At 37.7% G+C, this 17,815-nt stretch overlaps 1 protein-coding gene across 3 annotated transcripts in view; it reads right to left on the bottom strand.

Moving 5' to 3' along the window:
- The window catches only part of NEK11 (NIMA related kinase 11), a 237,763-nt gene that overhangs the window by 92,235 nt on the left and 127,713 nt on the right, over positions 1–17,815 (bottom strand). The window contains exon 14 of one of the 3 annotated variants that reach the window (XM_023207420.1): positions 4,566–4,634. The exons of the other annotated variants lie outside the window; for them this stretch is intronic. Coding sequence (XP_023063188.1) covers positions 4,585–4,634 — 50 coding nt within the window. The 3' untranslated portion in view covers positions 4,566–4,584. Of the gene's footprint in view, positions 1–4,565; positions 4,635–17,815 lie in introns of those variants that run through there. 3 annotated transcript variants of the gene reach the window in all.

Here is a 17,815-nt window from a genome sequence, read left to right as displayed (position 1 = left end):
AGGCCACACAAGCATTCTGGAGACCGGAACTCACAAAACACACTTCTATGTATAAGGCTATATAAGAAACAGCTCATTACACAACTACACATAAGAGACACACTCACATGCTGGCACCCCAGGCCAGCTCTAGTCCCAGTGTCAAGCCTCTATCTGCCTGTGTATCCTTCATTAACTCAGGGTTTGGTTATTTGCTCCCAGATGTCACTAATGACTGTTAACTATTTGACCGGACCATCTCTAATTAAACTGTATTTTGTCTTCAGTCTTGTAAAATCAGCTGGTTTGAACACTTCTGATTCATTAACATGATCAACTGGTTTTGAATACATGTAAGCTTTGTCTTTCACTGGTTGGGAAGGAATTATTATTAGGTAAACTCTGAAATACTTTATTTTCAATCTGTGTGACTTTTGGGGCTTTCACCTGCCACAGTATGGTCTGAGAGAGCATAACAGTATCACAGTGTTGGGTCCTAATATGATCTGGAAGTAGCACTTCAACCAAACACCTGTACTCATTTCTTCTATTTAGTGGAAAGCTGTCACAGCATAGAAGAGAAACCTCTGAAAAAAAATTACAGATGGTGCTGGGTCCAGTTCAACAATACCTCTTTTATCTTTTACCTCTTTGCATTTCAGTGTCCTTCTCTATGAAAAAGCAGAAGAGTTATTGACACATGTTGTCAGTATTTGAGAATTTCTGTAAACCAATCCCTCAGTCCAAGGAAGAACTAGAAAATGAGGGAAATAGAATTTTTTGTTAGTTTTAAGTTGAAATATAAGATCAACATTTAATAGTAGTTATAGTGATTATTGAAACAGGTTTCCCACCAGAATCACCTGTGGAACTTTTAAAAAATTTAGATACTTAGATTTTACTCTGGAACAGTGCTGACCAATAAGACTTTCTTCGATGATGAAATGTTCTAGAAGTATGCTGTCCAACACAGTACCCACTAACCACATATAATTATTAAGCACTTGAAATGTGACTAATGTGACTGAGGAACAGATTTTTAATTGTATTTAACTTTAATTAATTTAAAGTAATCACATGTAACTAGTGGATTTCAAATTAGACAGCATACTTCTAGACAAATTGCTTTTAATGTGTGCTCCTCAAACCCACAGCACCAGTATCACCAAGGAACTTGTTAGAAACATAAATTCTTGATCTCTGCCCAAAAGAAAATACCCACTACCCAAGACCTATTGAATCAGAAGCCCTGAGGGCAGGGCTCTGCCACTGGTGGGCTGGTAAATAAATGTTTTAACAACTGGCTCCTGGAGAGAGGGAATCCCTGATTAGTAGTATTTGCCAATGTTCCTGGTGTAAATACTTTCAATATGGCTGATTTCAAGCTACTCACATGATATCACCTGAACATAAGATTGGAAAGAGATGTATATAGTAGGCTCTGAGAATGAGTGCACGTCAGCTCCAGCATGCCATTGAACCCATTAATCTGTGTTCTAGTTAGTCCTTCAGCTGATTCTGATGCCCAGTACAGTTTGAGAACCATGGATCAAGACCTTCTAAATCAGAGTCTAAAACAACAGATACAATGGTGTTTGTATTTTCAAATCTTCATAAGGGATTTTAATAAGCAGCCCAATTGGAAGGCCTGGACTCAGAACACATATAAACCAAGTCACCTTGAAGAGCCAGACTCAGACTATAATACCTCTCACTCCTGAGCACGGACAAGACTGGAGCACTCAAAGTAGAGAGTCACATCCAGCCTGCCTTCCCTTACAGAAGCTATTCCACCATCTTGGTAAGATAAATGACATCACAGGCATAATCCGCTCTATGGGTAGACCCAACATATAAGCAATGCCAGTCTTCTAGCCGCAACTTCACCCTTTGTCTCCTGCTCCCACTTAAGACAAAGAGTGAGAATTATGATATTATTAGGATAATCCAGAATCTGCTCCAATTAATTTTTATTTTAACAAACTCTTTTATTAACCAGAAAATTTCTGAAGACAGCTTATTGCTATTTACAACCTACAGTAGTAAAAAAATACTGTCTTGAACAAACCACTATATAGCACTTCCAGAACATGCCCTTATTGAGTATAAATTTGACCTATCTCAATAGATTTGTGATAAGAAGCAAATGATAAAACTATGCATATTTAATCATATCTGGAATATTCTAATGCTAGATGCAGCCCAAAGGAAGGCAAAATCATACATTCATTTGAAACAAGCACAGACTTTTCCTTGTCTTCAAAATCTATGCTACAAAAAAAAAAAAGGCCTACTGAAATTTCTTCATATTCCAACTAAAGGAGAAAATAATGGAAGTAATTCAAAGCAAATTGTCTAAAACCAGGAGTTCACTTATACATACAGCCTCTGAGGTAGAGTGGGTAACAAATCCCTATGTATCAGAAAATTACCTGATTTTATTATAAACCCAAAGCAGAGGATTACATTAAAATAAACCACATATATTACCTAAATATTTCCATAGAAAAGTCGCGGTTATGCCTACCAAGTTCTATATTTTAATCTATTGAGTTTGGCTTAAATCTCAAATGAGACTACAATGGAAAAACGGATACATATTCTGGTCCTTATTATGCTCCTTAGCACAAAATATATTTACATTTATAATGTACTTAGAGAAAATAGATGGAAATTTTAACTGCTAGCTTATGGGCTCTAAACGGCTGGCAAAGGAGCATTTTTTAAGGAAGGAACTTTGTCCCGGGTTCTAGTTCTGGATATGACAGTGGTATCCCTGATGCACCAACAGGAGGGTGCCTATTTAGACATGCCTTCCTCGGCACGAATTAGGTCATTAACAGCTTGCTGCACTCTCCCTACGTTATCCTGATAAACATTTGTAGGGCCTTGGCTCTAATTCTGGGGGCTGTCTACAGACCTGACAAAGAAGATAATTTATTTTGGTACTATTGTGGGGGCTGTCTACAGACCTGACAAAGAAGATAATTTATTTTGGTACTAAGTTCACTGGCCCAGATAGGCATCATCAAGACCATTGTTTCATACGTAGAACTAATCAGCCAAAGTGATTTTATATTTTTCATAAATGCAAAAACAATAGCAAATAAAAATACCATATTCTAAATTATTCTTAATTCATATAGTGAAGGTGTTTATGGGTTAAAATTAGAAGGTTTCTTGGTGATTAAAGTTGAAATATTATTGATCACCATTTCAAAGGTTTTACGTGAAACTTGAGAAAATATTGCAACTTGCTTTGACACTGATTGTATTCCTTTAGTAAAAAATTGCTGTGTACTTTGTTTCACGTGCTGTGCTAAGCTCTTTGTGTACCATCTTATTTATTCCTCACTAAACCCCTATGAAATGGGTGTGATTATTCCCATTATACAGATGAGGAAACTGAGGCTTGGGAATATTAAAATTTTGTCCAGGTCCACATAGTTGGTAAATGCCATAAGTAAGGAAAAGACAAAGTCTGGCCCCAAATCTCTTTCAAGAATACCAGTGGCCATCAGTTTAGTGGGTTTTTAGTGGAAATGTGTATGAGTATTCCAGAAATTTTAGTCATTCTTACTTTGAACATATTGGAGGTACAGTTACTTTAAGTCAGAGAAAACTACTGAATTATAGACTGTTATCAAAATACTCTTTTATCATCTCAAGCATATGGAATCGCTCAAAGGAACCACTATCGATGAATCATCTGTGGAAGTGTGCCTCTCAGATCTTTCAAGAATTTGATGCAAGGCATGCAGTGAGCCCAGCACCTCCAACTCTAAGATACTGGGGATTAGCTGAGCATTTGAGTTGGTGGGGGACAGTAGGGCATAGCATTTCTGTCCAATATGGGATTCCTCTACGGGAAATCTTTGAACCAGTATAAGCTGGTTCAAAGCCACCCATTGGGCTGAAAGAGGCTGTGTCAGAGCTCCAGTGCTGTCTGAAACTCTTTCTGCCCAGTCCATTTTCCTTCCTGCTTGCCTTTCACAGGTGTCAGGCCTGCATCATAGTCTGAAGGTTCTCTGCCTACTCCCAATCCTTCTATCAGTTTTCTTTCAACAGACATTACCCTAATACAGCTCTTATACTTCTAACTCTGTTTTATTATCCACTTTCCAGAGGATCCAGTCAACACAACCAATAAAAAATATTTTCACATAATGGCCCTACTAGGCCTGTTATTAAAAAATAAAGAGTGATTCAACCAGTATTTGCTAATGTTCTGTCATATGGAAAGTGATGTCATGAATTCCATGGGGAGACTAAACTGATATAAACAAAAGAAACAAGTGTGCACCTGTAATACAGACTATACTTCATATAACCCTTTAATTCCCAGTAGTTCTTAGGCAGGACACATCCCAAGGAGTCTTAGGAGGATTACTCTGGTGGTCCTTCTATTAAAGGATGGCTGGCCGCTTCTATTAAATTAAATACTATTCTATAGTTACTGCAGAAGAACAAACCATATTTTTAAACTGTTGGTGGCTTACCTAAAAGATTATTTAAATGTAGGGGTATCAATAAAGAAAGATGCAACAGCTAGGGGACTCAAAAAGTATGCATGGAGGATTCTATTCCCTTATATCAGAAATTCCTTTATTTTTCATTTGTCCAGTATTCATCTAGCGAAATTAGATTACAGTCTCCTTTAAGAAGAAAGAGAAAAATTTTAAAGATGAACAGTGAGGCATACAACTTATCCTCTCCTGGTAACTTGTTATTCTACTGTTTCCCCAACTGAATTAATCTCTGCACGAAATGTATGCTGTTTAAGATAAAAAGCATTCATGTTCTTAACAGGATTTTTCCCTAGGTTTAGTCATTCATTCAACAAATACTTACCAACACCAACTCTGAACTAGTTACTGTATATGTAGGCAGGAATAAAATGATGAGCAAGACAGACATGGTCCATACTCCCTTGGGTTTAGAGTCTAGCTCAGTGCTTTTCAAACTTTAATGTGCCTATGAATCACTGAGATGTTGTTAAAAATGCGTCTTCTGATCTAGGAAGTCTGAAGTGAAGTCTGAGATTCTGCATTTCAGGATGCTAGTGATGCTAATCCACAGGCCACATTTCGAGTAACAAAGAACTAGTTTATTGACTCTAAGTTGCTGTGGTATGATACATTCCTACACTGTGAGTACTTCCTTTGAGATTTTTGAATCAATGAATATTGCCAATATAATGGAAAATACATGTTTTCACCATGATGCCTACTGGATGGAATTTTGAGCTGAGAGAGCAATGATTATAGGAATATGATTTACCAAGAGCAAAAGGTAAGAGGCGAAGCATCGAATGACATCATGATGGCACCAAAGAATCATGGAGTTCCTTGGGACAGGTAAGAAGATGGCCTGTGCAATTATAAAAAGTCAAGAAACAACAGATGCTGGCAAGGCTGTGGGGAAATAAGAATGCTTTTACACTGTTGGTGGGAATATAAATCAGTACAACCATTGTGGAAGACAGTGTGGTGATTCCTCAAAGACCTAGAACCAGAAATACCATTTTATCCAGCAATCCCATTACCAAGTATATACCCAAAGGAATACAAATCATTCTGTTATAAAGATACATGCACATGTATGTTTATTGCAGCACTATTCACAATAGTAAAGACATGGAATCAACCCAAATGTCCATCGATGATAGACTGGATGAAGAAAATGTGATACATATACACCATGGAATACTATGCAGCCATAAAAAGGAATGAGGTAATGTCCTTTGCAGGGACATGGATGGAGCTGGAAGCCATTATCCTCAGCAAACTAACACAGGAACAGAAAACCAAACACCACATGTTCTCACTTATAAGTCAGAGCTGAGGAATGAGAACACATGGACACAGAGAGGGGGACAACACACACTGGGGCCTGTCGGGGGCCAGGGGCAGGGAGAGAATCAGGATAAATAGCTAATGCATGTGGGGTTGAATACCTAGGTGATGGGTTGACAGGTGCCACAAACCACCACGGCACATGTTTACCTATGTAACAAACCTGTACATCCTGCACACATATCTCAGAACTTTAAATTTTATTTAATTTAAAAAAAAGAAGATGGCCTGTGAACATGTTAGCATAGTCAGGGCAATGACCTACTCTCCTCAAAACTGGCACAGAGCTAAAAGGGCCAAGGGAAACATTTTAAACATTTTTCTAAACTCTGCTCTTTCTTAACCAGTAGTCACCTTTCAGCCCTCTCAAGTATACCACTAAAATTTTTCATTTGGGATGTCAAAAACACACAAAGGTTGGTCCTGTTCAAAATGTATAATCTCACAAATAAAAGGAGGCTAAATATATGGCTAGACACCATATGCTCATAAGCAACTGCTTATGCAAATTGTCAAATTATTATATCTTAAAATGGATTTGTGGGAGGTGGAGGGTGGAAGGAAAGAAGCAGGTTAATTTAGCTTCATGCTATTTGAAGCCAAGAAAACAGGTCATGTGGAATTGAGCTGGGAGAAGGGTTGAGTTTTTTCATTTCTTCTAGAGTCAAAAAAGAAAATCAATCTGAGATACAAAAAAAGGGTAAAGTCTCTTTGATTTCTACAACCCAAAATGCCCAGGCATCAACACATGCAATGAAAGGCTGCAGGCATCTTAAACTCATCTACAAATATTTACTTTGCCAGCTAATCTTTAATAGTAAGAAGAACTCCCATTAGTAATTTAAAGGAGTCTTGGCCAGAAAAAAAATCAGACAAATGAAGGAGTTAGCAGGAAAGGATGATCAAGGTTAGCTGTGAAGGTAGGTAGGTATGTTTATACTACACATTCATATAAATATATCCCCACATGTGGATGGCAATGCACAGACCAATGAGACGGGTTTGCAAGGAACCCATCCTACAAAATCAGAGACAAGTCTACCTGGTGAGCTGCAAATGCTGGTGACTTTGCATACTTCCCTGAAGACAGACGTGGAAAACTGACTGCTAAAGAAGAGAATAAGTCAAATTCATTATACTGCTCACAGTTATGCACACCACTATGAAACGCAACAATCATTTTGGATCTTTTTAGAGGTTTCCTAGTTTTCTTTTTTTTGAGTTTTTTTGAGAAGCAAGAGAGAGAGAGAAGTCACTTGAAAATGTTGTTACTGATGTGTGAAAAAGATACTAGGTTTTGCTGCCATAGTTACTTGCCAGAAAGTTCTTTCTTCTTTTCTTTTTTTTTTTTTCTGGAGATGTACTATTTCACTTCAAAAAACGAAAGAGTTTAACAGGTGATTCTTGGGGATCTCTCACTTACAACAATTAGTGTCTGGTACTGAGGTGGCTCTTCATGTCACAAAACAAAATAGGAAGTTCCTTTATAAAAATCAAAGAATAATAATTTAAATGCCTATCATAAATTTCTAAATTAAAGTCTGGCCTAAACACCAAACCAAGTTATTTCAATCACTTAAACAAAAAAACCTAGCATATGAATCAAAGATGGTGGTTATTTGACTGGAAGCAGACATAATCCAATATAGTTGTATTAGTTTTCTATGTCTACTGTGACAAATGACCACAAATTTTGTGATTTAACATAACACAAAGTTATCTTTTCTTTTCTTTTTTTTTTTTTTTTTTTTGAGATGGAGTCTCACTCTGTTGCCCAGGCTGGAGTGCAGTGGCGCAATCTCGGCTCACTGCAAGCTCTGCCTCCCGAGTTCACACCATTTTCCTGCCTCAGCCTCCTGAGTAGCTGGGACTACAGGCGCCTGCCACCATGCCCGGGTAATTTTTTGTATTTTTAGTAGAGACAGGGTTTCATTGTGTTAGCCAGGATGGTCTCCATCTCCTGACCTTGTGATCCTCCCACGTTGGCCTCCCAAAGTGCTGGGATTACAGGCATGAGCCACTGCACCCGGACAATACAAAGTTATCTTATAGTTCTGTAGATCAGAAGTCTGACATGGAGCTCACCAAGCTAAGATACACTTGTTGACAGGGTGCCTTCCTTTCTGGGGGATCCAGAGAGGAACAATCCATTTCCTTCCTTTTTCTAGCTTCTAAAGGTCACCTGCTTTCCTTGGCTCATTGTCTCCTTCCTCCATCTTTAAAGCTAGCAATGTTGGGCCAATTCCTTGTCTCACTGCCATCTCTCTATCTCTCTCTTCTACTTCTAAGAACCCTTGTGGCACTGAGCGCATCCAAATAATCAGAACAATCTCCCTATCTGATTAGCAACCTTAGTTCCATCTGAAACCTTAATTCATTCGCCTCTGTCATGTAACTTAACATATTCACAGGTTCCAAGGAGTAGGTCAGCCTTAGGACATCAGGATTTTAAGGACATCTTTGGAGCCCATTCTTCTTCCTACAATACTAGCTTTCTTTAGCTGGCAGAAATGAGGAGCTAAGAAAGACTGCAACTATTGTCCTTACGAATATAACCCTGTTCTCCAGCAGTTTTGGCAAGGCTTCATATGGCCCCAATATAGAATTTTACATATTATAGACTGAATTAAGAGATTCAAGAACCAACTTAACAAATGCCTCACATACATTGAAAATTTTGCTTTTTAGGTTTAATCATGAAATTTAAAACTAAAAAAAAAAATACATTGTTCTTGTCACCAGTTTTATGACAGAATATGAATAAGCTTATTTTATATTAGTTCATTTTGGTACAAGTCAATATATTCTTTTGTAAAAGAATAAAAGTGTTAGTCTCTCTAATTGGAACATAAACTTCACATCATTCAATTATATATTTGGGTTTTGCTCACTATCCTAATTTCAGAGTCAGGTAACTAAGATAGACTATTGTGAAAAAGATGAGTAGTGTTCACCCATATCTGATTATCTCCTCTTTGGGCACAGGAAAGACTGTACTCCCCAAGCCCTTGGTGGAAAGTTGGGCCACATGACTAGTTTTAGTCAGTGAAATTGAGAGGAAGTAATTTCCAAGCTGAAGAATTTATCTGTGGGTGTGCTACTTCCAATCTACTTCTGCTGCTTGTGGGAACATTGAAAGCCACATGCTGAGATGGTGGTAGTATAAAATAGAAGAAGCCTTGGTCCTTAGTCACTGCACAGGGAATATCTTCCCTGAGAGATTCCATCCCACATAGGACTTTATAGGAATAAGCTATAAATCCCCTGTTACCTAGGTCAGTAGGTGTATTTGTTACAGCAGCAAGTCTAGCCTAGTCTGACCAATACAACTGAGAAATATCATATTGTACTTTACAGAATCAAAGACACCATCAGTTTTGAAATGAATCATTATATATCATTAATAAAACTACTGTCCATGGAATTATGATATGCTATCTATTTTAAGATGCATCTCAATTTCAGAGTTGTTCAAATGTGCAAAACTGTGTTTTAGACTGGATGAAATATGGTATATGTCTATAAGGAAACCTAGAAAATTTTAAGACTTGCCTCATTTTCTAATAAGAATATCAAACTTGAATGTTGAACTATTAGGAGTATAAGTCAAACAGATACATTTCTATTTATAATACATTGTTAATTTAGTAACAAATTTAAATTTACGTTCTCATATTATATAAAATATTTAGAGCTACTGCTTTCTTCCCACTCTGAAATTTCATGAAATACAATTATTTAAACTCCTCACATGCATACAGAATAAGTGTCCTTGTCATGACTATGAGTTGTGCAACTCCGTACTTCCAGCTCATATTTTTCTGATAAAGCTCTCCTTGAAATCTGCATAGGAAACTGTTAGTACAAGTTCTATCTTTTTCTTGGCCTGTCTGCGCTATTATAACAAAATACCATGGACTGGGTAATATAAAGAACCGAAATTTATTTCTCACAGTCCTGGAGGCTGGGAAGTCCAAGATCAAGGCAACAGCAGGTTTGGTTGTGTGGTAAGGGCTGCTCTCTGCTGCCAACATGACATGTCATTGCTCGATCCTCTGGAGTGAAGGAACACTGTGTCCTCACATGGTGGAAGGTGGAAGAACAAGAGGGATGAACTCACTCCATCAAGCCCTTTGATAAGGGTACTTAATCCCATTCATAAGAGGGAGTCCTCATGAGCTGATTGCCTCTTAATGACCCCACCTCTTAATAATTGCCAACAACTGAGTTTTTGAGAGCCAACATTTAAGCCATAACAATCTTAAAGTACAAGTAGTCATGTACTGCATAATGACATATCAGTCAACAATGAACCACATATACAGTGGTGGTCCCATAAGATAATAATTAAACTAAAAAATTCCTATCACCTAGTGATGCAGTGTGAATACACATACTGCACTGTCAATCATATAAAAGTATAGTACCTACAAGTATGTACAATATAATCATAATAAATACTTATGCTACCACTTTATTTACTATACTACACTAATATCATTATTTTATAGTATACTCCTTCTACTTATTTAAAAAATGTTAACTGTAAAACCTTCAGAAGATACTCCAGAGGAAGGCATTGTTATCATAGGATGACAGCTCCCTGCATGTTATTGCCCATGGAGATCTCCCAGTGGGATGAAATATGGAGGTGAAAGGCAGAAGGCCTAGGTTGGTATGTGTGTTCGTGACTTCATTTTTAACAAAAACTTCAAAAGTTAAAAAAATTAATGTTAAAAGCAGAAAATAGCTTATAGAATGATATAAAAAAGAAAATATTCTTGTACAGCTGTACAATGTGTTTGTGTTTTAAGCTGAGTGTTATTATAAAAGAATCAAAAAGTTTTTAAAAATTAAATTTTATAAAGTAAAAAAGTTACAGTAAGCCAAGGTTAATTTATTGTTGAAGAAAAATATTTTAAAAAGAAATTTAGTATAGCCTGAATGTTATATATACAGTACTTATATATAAAGTATACAGTAGTAAACAGTAGTGAATGTCCTAGACCTTCACATTCACTCACCACTCACTCACTGACTCACCCATGGCAACTTCCAGTCCTGCAAGCTCCGTAAGTGCCCTATACAGGTGTATCATCTTTTATACTGTGTTTTTACTGTCTATTTTCTATGTTTACATATACAAATACTTACCACTGTGTTACAATTGCCTGCAATATTCAGGACAGTAATATGCTGTACAGGTTTGTAGTGCAGGAGCAACCGGCTATACCACAGAGCCTAGATGTGCATTACGCTATGTCATCTAGGTATGTGCAAGTATACTCTCTGATGTTTGCTTAAGGATGAAATTGCCTAGTGACACTTTCTCAGAATATATTCCTGTCATTAAGCAGTACATGACTGTATTCATTTGAGTGATATTTGAATAGGTTTTTTTGTATGTTGTTGTTCATCCTATGTCTGTAATTTTTACAATATAACTACTGACTATTCTTTTTATAGTGCTTTTCAAAGACTTGTTAACAAAGACATCCCAGTTTTTCAACCTACGCTAGGGCAGGAATCAGGTTCACAACCTCAGTACTGTAAAGCAGCATAGGATATGTTCTAAGAAAGGAGAAAAATGATCAGGGAGATTAGTCAAGGAGTCCTGGTAGGAGACATCTTCTGATGTCACATCAAGGAGGACGTCTTTGAGCTGGGTCTTAGAAGATAAGTTTGCTTCTAACAAGTAGACAGGAGGTGATAAGCAGCATCTAAGTATTCTATATCTGACTTGGTAGAAATAGCTCCTGTCACTGATTGAGCCAAACACAGTAACAGACATGTATGTCACTGTATGTTAACAAATGTGTTATATCTAATACATGTTCTCTCAATACTCACAGTGAAATTTTCAAATTGGTATTACTAACTGCATTTTACTGATTAAAAAATAAATTTAAAAACTGCAGAGCACAGAAATTATGTTCCTTAAAATCACAGTGCTATGACATGGGAAAGTCAGGACTCAAATGCAGATCTGAAAGATTCCCTTTCATATGGCAGCTTAGCTTTCTTTGGGCATCATAACAACATTCTCCAAGTGGTAAGCACATAAGCCCTGAGCACAACTGTGAAACCTGCATGTATGGAAAATAAATAAATTTATCAACTAAAGGAAAACCATACTGTGTATGTGCAGAGCACTGTCTGAAACACACATTATAAAAGGTTTTACTCTATTACATTTGTTGCTATACCCTATTTATATTACATTTGCTTAGCATGCCATGTCAAAGTGGCTTGTTGGGCAGGTGTTAGTCAGCATCCAGCTTAACTTTTCAAATTGGATATCATCTTTGAAATTTTAGTTAGAGACTTGTCATATAGAAGGAACACTCTATTAAATATGCCTCAGGGTGGAGAATCAGCACATCTTCATTCAGTATTAGATTCATTCTAATTACCCTGTAGAACTCAGAAATTAGTGAGAACTGCAGGCATCTTTATTCCTGAGAGCAAGTATTAGAGTCAGGTGGAAACACTATTAGGAAATGCAAATATAACTCAGTGGAATAAGTGACAATTGTGAAATAAAACCACCATCAATTTATGTGTATAAATCAAGTCTTGAAGATATCTAAAGCTCTGGAAGTGATGGAAGATCTAGGAATGTGGAAGTAACCCCTGGCATTTGTTTGGTCTTCTTTTCTGAGAGCTAAAGAGCCAGGCAGCTCCACCAGCTGGAGACATCTTGGGCTGGGCATTGGAGTCTGAGCTACTACCTTTTGTTGTATTAAGCTCCAGTGGCTTTAGTGGACACTAGGTCCTTTTAGATCTGCTGGTAGGGCTCTCTGCTACTCAGATGTGTGCACCTCCACCCCCAACTATAAAGACGCAAGAGAGAGGAGCTAAAAGATCCCTGTCCCTTATCTCCAAATAGCCAACTTTCCTCCTGGGAAAGGACCCCAAAGCTTTGTTAACACTCATTGTGGAAGACAATGTTGTTCAGCTGATGTTAGAAGAAAATCTCAAACCCCATGATCACCCTCTGGATTAAGGACTCTGTGTCCCAGGTGATACCCAGAGATCTTCCCAATTGCTGTCTGTCTCCATGACTTCACTTGCATCTTTCTTGGCCATTCATTAGCTAACACATAGACAGTTAAGCATTACATTGTTTCTTCTGAATATTTTAACAATTTTTTAAATTTATCAATTTTATTTAGGTATAATTTATATACAATAAAATGCACTAATTTAAAGTATAGAGTCCAATGAATCTTGACAAATATACACATCTGGGTAGCCATCACCACAATTAAGACAGCAAACTTACAAACTTTTCCATCACAAAAAAGGTTTCTTGTGCCCTTTTGGAGTCAACTCCCACCACCACCACCCCCAGGCAGCAACTCGCCTAATTTCTATCACTATAGATAAGTACTTCTGGTTCCGGAACTTCACAGAAATGGAATCATTCAGTATGAACTCTTTTATGTGAGGCTTCTTTCACTTCTCATAATTTTAAAAGTATTTATCTATATTGTTGTATATATTGGTGTGTGTTCCTTTTCATTGTCAAGTAGTATATATTCCATCGACAAACTACACATTTGCTTATCCATTCACCTGTTGATGGACACTTGACTTGCTTTTAATTTTGAGTACTTATGAATAAAACTGCTAGAAACATTTGTGTACAGGTCTTGTAGACACATTTTCAGATAACTATCTAAAAGTGGAATTACTGAGTGAGTAGAGGTTTTCTTTTTAAAATTAAAACAATAAAAACATATCATGTTTAATTAACAAAGTTCAAATCACTTTATTTCCACTTGAACTTTTAAAAAGAAGAGGTGACATCATAAGTCACAGAACAGCCCAGAACTGCAAAGGGCATATGGGGTTCCTACAGGCAAGCAAAGCACAACCACCTAGAGGTCAGAGCTATCTCTGAGCACTGGGCTCAGTGCTTGCTTAAAGAGTGGCTGAACAGGAAATGAAGAGGTGACAGCTGGTCAGGATGTGGGTAAGCAGCCAACCCCTACTTCACTGCATTTTCTACATCTGATTGGTGGGGTAGGGAGTCATGCTCCTGGTAGACCTAGGATCAAGAGTCTCAGGCTATTCCAGCTTTGGAAAAAACACTGCTCTGAAAGTCAGCTGTGAGTTGCTAAAAAATAAAATAAAATAAAAAACAAAGGCTAGAGTACAAGGAAGTTTCTGGCAAAAATTAATGGGCAAGAAATCATTAGCATTACATATAAGAAGTTAAATGGGGATAATTTCTTTAACATTCCAGGTGCACTTTCTCAATTGATTATAATGGTTACCCATGACTTTCACTAGATTAAATCATATGCATAGTCAACTAATGCATATCAAATGTAAATAATAAGTCTTATCCTGTCTTTTTTTCCCCTGCAACTAACTCCTCATATGCCAGAGGGAATTTTCCAATTCAACATCAAAGACTAATTAATCGTTTGGTGTAGGAGCTTTGAAAGAATGACTGTGTAATTTTATTTTACATACACATGCCAAATAAAAAATAAACTAATAAAAACTTCCTTTGGGTGCTGAAAGTTTGCAGTCTAACCTTCTAAAAGGCAAAAAGCATTGAAAAAATAATTAACCACTTCAGAGTTCATCAACAAATTAAGTCTCATGTTTCAAAACTTCAATTAATCTCTGTGATCACTAATTTTCTGGTAGTTGCCCACCTTTCTAATGATTTATCAAACCCAAGGCTTGCATTTTCTTTTTTTCTTCTTTTTTTACTTTTGTTTTAGGTTCATTATAGCACTATTCACAATAGCAAAGACATAGAATCAACCTAAATGCTTACCAAGGTTGTATTTTCATAGTTCTAAGTTTATTTTTTGAATTTAATATTAAGAAAAAATAGCATTTAGAAAGTATGAATTTACAGACAGGAAAAAATAACGGAAATGTTTAAAGCATCTTACAAGGCATCTGATCCACCTAAAACTACTATGTATTTTTTCTAATCTGATAGTTTATCATAGAGTCCTAAGTAGTCTTTACATTACAACATGAACAAAGTGGTCAAAGAAGTAGATTTGACGATTTCCACTTTGGCTGGTAAATCAACACACTATCTACCATACTGAAACCTCCATGACAAAGGACAAAATGAGAGGCAAGAAGGACATAGCTGGAGTTTCCCATAGTAGCCGGAACCTGTGGTCAAGACTAGCTCGGGAGTAATTTGGCTACAAAATTCACAAAAATTAGCAGAGAGACACATGACAAAGACTCTGCCTTTCGAAAGTCCAATTCCTTTGACATGTTTTTCTGTTTCTTACAAGTCGATTGCTTCTACCCACCACCACCGGAAACACATCCTTTGGGGGAAATGGAAAGGGTGGTATACTAGATAGAAAGGAGGAACTCTGCGGTCCTTAAGCAAGTCATTTAATGTCTTTGGATTCTCATCTATGAAATGAAGTATTAAGTACTTTTCCTATTTGAAATCACGAGGAAGCTCAGACTTTTTGGTCCTAGACCACCCATTCAATATCCTGCCCTGGGGCTTCCTATGCATAAATAGTGATGGCTCTGTCCTCCAGCAGAGCACAAGCCACAGATATCGGGAGTTACATACTGCCTAACTTTCTCAGCTTTCTGTCACTGGAAAAGGGTCCAATTCAGACCCCAAGAGAGGGTTCTTGGATCTCGCACAAGAAAGAATTCAGGGCAAGTTCATAGAGAAAAGTGGAGGCAAGTTTATTAAGAAAGTAAAGAAACAAAAGAATGATTACTCCATGGGGAGAGCACGGCATGAGCTGCTCGACTGAATAGACTTATAGTTGTTTCTTGATTATATGCTAAACAACAGGTGGATTATTCATGAGTTTTCCAGGAAAGGGGTAGGAAACTCCCAGAACTGAGGATTCCTCCTACTTTTAGACCACATAAAGTAACTTCTCATGTCCTCATGGCATTTGTAAATTGTCACAGTGCTGGTGGGAGTGTCTTTTAGCATGCTAATGCATTATAATTTACATATAATGAGCAATGAGGATGATCAGAGGTCACCTTCATTGCCATCTTGTGTTTGGTGGGCTTTGGCTGGCTTCTTTACTACAACCTGTTTTATCACCAAGGTCTTTATGACCTGTATTTTGTGCTGACCTCCTGTCTCACCCTGTGACAAAGAATGCCTTAACCTCTGGGGAATGCAGCCCAGTAGGTCTCAGCCTTATTTTACTCAGCCCTTACTCAAGATGGAGTTGCTCTGGTTCTAATGTCTCTGACATTTCTATTTTTAGAAACAGAAGTCCATGGGATATTTCTATACTTCCGAATTTTACTTTTGGAAACTAACAAATAATATATTAAATACCATAAAAAGCCTAAGATAGAAATTCATCTGAAATACATATTTGTTTGTCAAGAATGTCTGTTACAAGATGGCTTCCATAGCACCATTTTAAAAGTTGGCTAATGCCAATCTAAAGAGCTTCAAGGGGCTTGTCTCCATACAGCTGAAGGAGGCAGCACAGGCTCTAACAGCTCTATCAAGAAGACTTCAAGTGCAAATCTGGGATGAGAAGACAAGATAATCCAAGGTTCACTACCTTAATTCTCAACTTGAGAAGAGAGCTAAACTGCTGCCAAAGAGAACTGTTATATCACTGTGCAGCCCTAAGGATGCACTTGCAGACCTCCAACAACACAGAGTGCAACTGGCCAAGGATCCCAGCTGCTGTGCCCTGAAATCCATCTCTGCATTCTCTCAGAGGCTATGATGCCTCCCGATGGGCTACTACTGGAGCACAGTAGGAATACAAAGGCAGGCCTGTAGGATGGCTGACTTTGCTAGAGGACTTCCTGATGCCTTTGCTACCTCTGACTGCAGAGCAATCTTGTTCACCTCCACCAAACCTCTCTTTTCACTTGGAATAAGACTTTAATCAGTGGTCTAATGGTTCCCCTGTTTTTTTCTAGCTCTTCCTTACTTTCTTTTATGTAAGCATTTTCTCTAAAAGTAACATTGCAATTGTAGTCCTGTCTTAGCATCTGCTTCTCAGAGGTCCAGACTAACATTCATTCATGTATTCATCCACTCATTAATTCAGTCAAGAATTATTAATTCAGTCAAGAATTATAGAGTGCTTAGAATGTTCCTGGAACTTTGCTCTAGGCACTGGGGAGACTGGTGAACTATACTGAGAAGACACTTACATTGATAACCCTTCTCTGCTCAAAGCGTCATAACTGCTTCCCCTTCTTTAGCACTTACTGTGTGCTGGGCACTGAACTAAGACAATTCCACATGCCACATCTCATTTGCTCCTCACAACAACCCTGAAAGAAGGCATTATTATTCTTATTTCATAGATAAGAAAACAGAGACCTAGAGAGATTATGTTGTCAGGGCCTTTTCTGATAGGGCCAACTTTTTTACTCCAAAACCCATGCATTTAACCATTAGCTTATGACGTACCTACTCCATTTGGATGTATCTGCTCCATGTGGACCACTGATTAAAGTCTCATCCCAAGTGAAAATAGAGGTTTGCTGGAAGTGTACTCGTTTGCTGTGTAGTCTGAGGTAGCAAAGGCATCAGGAAGTCCGCTAGCAAAGTCAGCCATCTTACAGACCTGCCTTTGTATTCCTGCTCTGAGCGCTTTTATTTTCTGGTAATGCACATCTGCATAGTTGATTTTCCAAAGCCTGGCTTCATTTCTTCAATTTAAATTTATGACAGTTGGGAGAACCATTTACAGAACAGGGAAAACACAGTGCTCCAGAGCATTCAGAGTTTGCATGATTCCAAAGTCAGGTTAACGACAACATTGTTTAACCCACCCAGAAGAGGTCTCTCGCCAGGTGTGAGTTTCCAACTCATCCTCACTATTGCAAAGAAGATAGAGAGGACAGAAAAATCCTTAGTTTCTCTACTTTTCATCCTGGTCATAGCCCTGGCAAACTGATAGCAGGTAGCTGCATATACCCAGAGCTTCTCTCAGAGGCCAGACAGGCCCACTGCAAAGTCAGCCACA

Source organism: Piliocolobus tephrosceles, chromosome 2, assembly GCF_002776525.5.
Source record: "Piliocolobus tephrosceles isolate RC106 chromosome 2, ASM277652v3, whole genome shotgun sequence".
Taxonomy (NCBI): domain Eukaryota; kingdom Metazoa; phylum Chordata; class Mammalia; order Primates; family Cercopithecidae; genus Piliocolobus; species Piliocolobus tephrosceles.
The sequence above is the reverse complement of the archived record's forward strand: the minus strand, read 5'-3'. Positions and strand labels throughout refer to the sequence as shown.